This window comes from Geospiza fortis, unplaced genomic scaffold, assembly GCF_000277835.1.
Source record: "Geospiza fortis unplaced genomic scaffold, GeoFor_1.0 scaffold98, whole genome shotgun sequence".
Classification (NCBI taxonomy): Eukaryota; Metazoa; Chordata; class Aves; order Passeriformes; family Thraupidae; genus Geospiza; species Geospiza fortis.
Genome location: NW_005054306.1, coordinates 13,048,218 through 13,054,217, shown reverse-complemented (window position 1 = coordinate 13,054,217; position 6,000 = coordinate 13,048,218). Strand labels below are relative to the sequence as shown.

Sequence of the window (6,000 nt, the reverse complement as noted above, 5' to 3'; positions counted from 1 at the left end):
GGCGGGGGAGCCGGGAGGGAAGGGCCCGTCAGGGGCCTGCCCTCTGCCCCCGCTGGGCTTCATAAGAAAGCTGGGACAGAGTAGGACTGGGGTGAAACAGTTTGCTTGGCCAATACCGAATTACAGAGCGCTGAGTTTGCTGTGAAATAAGCAGTTTGAGTAGTTTTGAAGGAGACTAGGAGAAGATGGATGTCCCCGAGCCAGCATAATGGGATGAACTGATTGTGGGAATACTCACGCACGATGCTGCCTGCAAAACGAAGCACAGTTAGCCCAGAGGCCTCCTCCATTTTCCATATGACATTCCTTCCAACAGTTAAACCAGCTCTGCTGCCTATCCATGGATGCATTCAAGGCCCTAGAACGGCTCACAGTACTCGATGTGTGGCTGTGCCAAAGCTGAGTGCAGCAGGATAATCACCTCTTTTGTCAGAATAGTTGAACAGAGGGTTTGATGCATTCCAGGATGGGGTTTGCCCTCCTGGCTGCCCAGGCTCTCCCTGCTGGCTCACACTGAGCTGCTGCTGACCAGCACTCCCAGATCCATTTCTGCAGGGCTGGTCTGCAGCCACTCCTCTCCCAGTTTATACTGGTGCCCAGCATTACTCTGTCCCAGGTACAGAATCTGGCATTTGCTAAGTTTTATGCCACTGACTGCTCAGTGCTCCAGTCTATCCACATCCTTTTGCAAGGCCTCTCATCCCTCAAGAGAGTCAACAGCACCTGTCAGTTTAGTAACGTCAGGAGATTTGCTAATGGTGCATTTACCTCTTGCACCATTATATTAAATACACTGAACTCTAGAACTGAGCCCAGAAGAATACCACTGGTGACCCATCACCAGCCAGATGAAGCCCCACTGACTGCACCCATTTGAGCTCTGGCCTCCAGCCACTTCTTCACCCAGCACACTGTGAACCTGCTTATCCCACAGTTCAAAACTTGTCCAGAAGGTTACTGTGAGGGGTAGTATTAAAAGCATAATCCAGAAGAAGTACTTCCACTGCCTTCTCTTTGTCCTCTCTAGGTGGGTGACCTTATGATAGAAAGATATTAAATTTCTTAAAGAGGACTTGCCCTTTGTGAAGCCAAGTCAGTGAGTCATGAATCGCGCTTGTGTGGAGCACAAATGAATGAGCTTCTTGGTAGATACAAGACATTCACAGTTGGAAACACTGGGCTGACAGGAGCTGATCCTGAATGGGAGCCTGACTGACATTTCAGACCAAAAATAAGCTGATTGAAATGTCTGAAGTGGAAAGAATCTGTAGGTCTCAGAGCAATTGAAAATTATTTCCATGTGATGAATTTCAACCTTCATGTTTTAAGTTGGCATTATAAAATGCATGATGTACTTTTCTTTGTGTGGTGTTTAGTTGCTTGTAGCATATTAATTGTCTACACATGACTGATTTCTCATTTTGGCATTGCCATTCAGATTGTTTTTGCATTTTTAACATTGTCATTTGCCTGTGTTGTCACACTACCTGTTTTTATGCACTGTTATTTGCCTAAAAATCATAAGGAACATCAACAAAATAGTCCCTGAGAGAATTTCTCTGTATTTTTGGAGTCATAACTGATAAAATAGCAATTTACTGCTTTCCCTGCTGCTGGTATGGACTTGGTGGACAGCAGCAAACCTTACCTTGCTTTCTGTGCAGATTAGATGAGTGTCAGCTTCTGCTTTGCTTCTTGAGTAGCAGTGACAGATAATTCTGGGCCAAATGATGGAAAAGGAGCAGCAACCAATTGATTTTGTTACATGCTTTTATGTCAGTAATCTGCTAATGGAAATACATAATGGTCAGTGATAGATCACACCTGAGTATAATATTAAATTCTTACAAAAGGTAGGAAAACTTTTAGGATAATATTTTCCAGAACCTATTTGCTGAAGTTTTAGAATAATGATGTAGAAGCCTTTGAGCAAAATGAAGTTGAAAAAGGAGAGGAAGGGGATAAAGCAAAGTCTTACAGGAGATAAATTGAATATTCATGTTTAGTTTTTTTACCTCATACAAGACCATTGCATTATTCAATAAAATTTAAAAAGCAATGGATCTAAATTTGGATGAGGAGGTAATTGTATTTAGTTGATTTGTGTAACTGAGTGTCACAGAACATGAGGGGCAAAAACTTAATGGAATTCAAAAATACTAATTTTTTAAATGATGAGAAGGGAGCTGTACTAATACAATCAAACAACTTTGAGAAGTGAATTAATCTCTAGGTAGTTAGAAGACAAAAAAAAAAACCCAACCAAAAAAACAACCCATAACAAAGAAACAAAGCCTTAATCTGGACCCACAACTTTTATATGTCTGTGAAAACAAAGCAATCTCATCTTTGGAGTAGTGTGATTTAGCAGAAGACACCTGTTGTTCTCTGGTACAGTCCCATAACAGTGTGACTTTGTCTTTTGTGCTTCATCCTGGGGCCATTATAGTCGTAGAAAACCTTCTAACAATAGCTCACTTGGGGTTTTTCTCTTACAGAAAACAGAAGTAATTGAAGAAGCTTTTCCTGGGTGAGTGTAATACTGCTTTATTTGTGGAAGGTTTTATGTGTAAATGTAATTTTCTACTTGTTTCACTGGGTACTGCTAATAACTGATGTTCTTGTTTGCATTAGCATGTTTATGGACACTCCTGAAGATGAGAGAACTAAACTGATCAGCTGCCTCGGAGCTTTTAGACAGTTCTGGAGCAGTCTTTCCCAGGTTAACATTTGATTTGTTGCTTATGTCTTTATACTCTATATACTTTTTTAATATAAAGGTACCTTTTCTAGTAGACAAACACTTAAGCTGTAAGGTCTGCATCCAGTCATTCAGAATCTGGTTTCAGACATGGCATAGTAAAGAATATAGGAAGACTTTGCAAGGAAAAAAAAGGTAATTTTGAGATTTGTAAGGTTAAATAGTTGTTCAGCAGAGGTTGGTGTGCAGTGCAAGTAAAAATAAGCAAATAGAAGTGTAACAGTAAAGAAATAAAGAATAAAAGGTCATTTGTTACAGAATTTTTGATAGAAGTGAATAAGTAGGTAAAAGAGGAAATAAATAAAATAAGATGGTTAAGAAGTTAAGAAATCACCTTTCAAAAGCTAGATACCTTCAGACACTGCTCCATAATTGGAGGCCTATTCATCTTTATTTTCAGTGAATTTGATTATAACTGTGAAAGGGAAAAAATAATGTAGAACAGTTCTACTTTACTTTAGTCTGTGCTAACTTGTGAAAACAAAAGTTGACTATAGAAATCAGTGGTTAAGCTAGGAAATGTTTCCTCTACTGGACAACTGACCTCAACTTCTGTTGGACAAGTGAGCTTCATCAAAATAAGATGGAAAGACTTGTAGGAAAAACTATAGATTTGGCAACTGGATCACTTCTACTGATTTATAGTCCTGTTCTTGTGTTAGTTTCGTTTCTTCATGGGAGGATACTGTATGAATTTTATAGTTTGTTTCACTACCAGTAAATACATTCTTTCTCCCCTCTGTTGTTTTTTCAGGAGTCCCATGAACAGTGTGTCCAGTGGATTGTAAGATTCATACATAGCCAACATAGTCCTAAAAGAATTTCTTTTCTTTATGACTGCCTAGCAATGGCAGTAGAAACTGGACTTTTGCCACCCAGGTGAGCCATGTTGGAGTAGTTTATTAGCTACATGGAAGATGATATTTTGGAGGTATTTTTGCAATGACATTGTACAGTTACTGCTGGAAAACATGTGCTTATTATCTGCCATTGATTCTTGCGTTGTCATCTTCTGCTAGGATGGTGTGTGAATCTCTGATAAACTCCGATACACTCGAGTGGGAAAGGACTCAGCTGTGGGCATTAACATTCAAATTGGTTCGGAAGATTATTGGAGGTGTAGACTACAAGGTATCTTCCACTCATTCCTTTCTCTTTGCAAAGACATGTTATTTGCTACCTTTGTTTTTATGATTTTATCTAAGAGACATCCAATTTTACAAAGTCTGCTTTTCTTACAAAAGGAAATTCAGTAAGCACTTTTAATGCTATTTGAACTTTACCCTAAGAGATAATTTTGTGTTTACAGTGTAACTCTTCAGACACTTTTCTGTTACAGTCCCTTTCCTCCATTTTCAGTTACAAGCTAAATAACCCTAATGCAGTTGCAGAAGTGGTAAACACTGGAAAATAAAAACTATCAAGCATTAAGGCTGGAATGCTATCATCTGCTTTACCTCTGTTGCTACACAGCAGAAAAGCTCCTGAAAGCTGAGTCCTGGGCATGGTACAGCTCCAACAGAAGGAGTAGGAGACCATGCGTGTCTTGCAGAGAATCACCTCGCTGCATTGTTGATGATGTTAGAGCAGAAAACACAAAATACAACACTGTGCTCTGGTCAGGCTGCAAAAGGCTTTGTAGGTTGGATGTCTCTGGATGCACATCAAAATACCAACAGTTACTTTCTCTTCTGGAACATCCTAAGACCGAGACATTCCATAAGGAATTTAATGTAATTAGTGTTAAATTTTAATGTATTCAGTATTAATAGTCTCAGTAGCAGTTTGTCTTCTGACACTTAACAGCAAGAACTAATTTTTCTGTCAAAATATTGTCTGAGCATATTGATTGTGTAATCTTTCTCCCAGAAATAAAGAATATCTAGGAACATTAATTTCATGTGCTTTCTTTCAGGGTGTGCGTGATCTGCTGAAAGTCATCCTAGAGAAAATCCTAACAATTCCAAACACTGTGAGCTCAGCTGTTGTACAGCAACTTTTAGCAGCAAGAGAGGTAACTATATGGATTTTATACTGCTATAGAGGAAGATAGGCCTCATTCTCTTGTTACTAGTGAGTTTCTGATGGTTGGGATAGCTCTGGTTGTTGGTATAGTTCAACAGGAAAGTCTTACTCTGTGTTCAAATTCTTTACTGCAATTGCAGTTTATGCAGTAAGCAAAGTGCTTTTGTGGGATATTGTAAGTGATAAAATCTCTAATAAGAGAGTCAGGCCCAGTATTTGACTTGCCTAAGGTAAGATGTATAGGATATAATAACAATTAATAGTTTTTCCTTGGTGGATAAAAATAGTATTTTTTTTCTGTACTTTATGGGCAGACATAGAGGCGTGGTCTTAAGACTCAAACAGTCTAACTTATGCTTGTACAATTAAAAACAGGTTTAAGAATTATTGAAGTATTGCTATCAGAATACAACGTGAGAAAAAGTATTTTCTTGTATCTGTTTCAGTGGGCTGTCTCAGACTATTAGACAGATTACACATTCATTTACCCTATTCAGGGTCTTTTACACTGATGTATTTTTTTATTTCTAGGTGGTAGCCTACATCTTGGAAAGAAATGCTTGTTTGCTGCCTGCCTACTTTGCAGTCACAGAAATCAGAAAACTATATCCTGAAGGAAAACTTCCCCACTGGGTAATATGATATACAATAATGTACCCTGGAATTTTGTTGTACACCGCACCTATATTTTGAAACAAAGTTTGTGTGAAAATTTAAAATCTGCAGATTTTCTTCAACAGCTTTGTGTTTAGTCATATAAATGAAGATACAGGCTTGATGTGATTGCAGCAGCAGCTCCCTGTGCTCTTGCATGAAACATATGACATAATTTTGACCTATGGTCTGATATTCAAAACTTTTGAGGAACTGAGTTGTTGTTGTTGAATAGGTTTGCAAATGCAGGTCATGCATACCTACCACTGTGTGCTTTCTCTATAGCTTCAGGATAAGAAAAATCACTTAAAATAACTGACCAGGGTTTTCTGTTTAAACTCAGTTATGCAGAGATATATGGGGCTCTGGTGGAATGAAAATTGTTGTTTCCAAAAAATAACATAATATTGATCCAGTGTTTAATTTTGCATTCTGTTAAGATATCTATGTGTTTGGAAAAGGGTAAAATCCCAACTCCCCTGTATTACTGGGAAAATTGTTACTGTCTTTTGAGAGAAGATTTAAAGTAGATTGTACTAATTGGGGCCATTTTTCTATGT

The 6,000-nt window shown here is 38.4% G+C and overlaps 1 protein-coding gene across 1 annotated transcript in view; it reads left to right on the top strand.

Moving 5' to 3' along the window:
* The first annotated feature begins 2,486 nt into the window (after nt 1–2,486).
* MED23 (mediator complex subunit 23) overlaps nt 2,487–6,000 on the top strand; it is a 35,044-nt gene continuing 31,530 nt past the window's right edge. The window contains exons 1-6 of the mRNA XM_005418479.2: nt 2,487–2,530; nt 2,635–2,722; nt 3,516–3,640; nt 3,781–3,892; nt 4,677–4,775; nt 5,318–5,419. Coding sequence (XP_005418536.1) covers nt 2,636–2,722; nt 3,516–3,640; nt 3,781–3,892; nt 4,677–4,775; nt 5,318–5,419 — 525 coding nt within the window. The 5' untranslated portion in view covers nt 2,487–2,530; nt 2,635. The remainder of the gene's footprint in view (nt 2,531–2,634; nt 2,723–3,515; nt 3,641–3,780; nt 3,893–4,676; nt 4,776–5,317; nt 5,420–6,000) is intronic.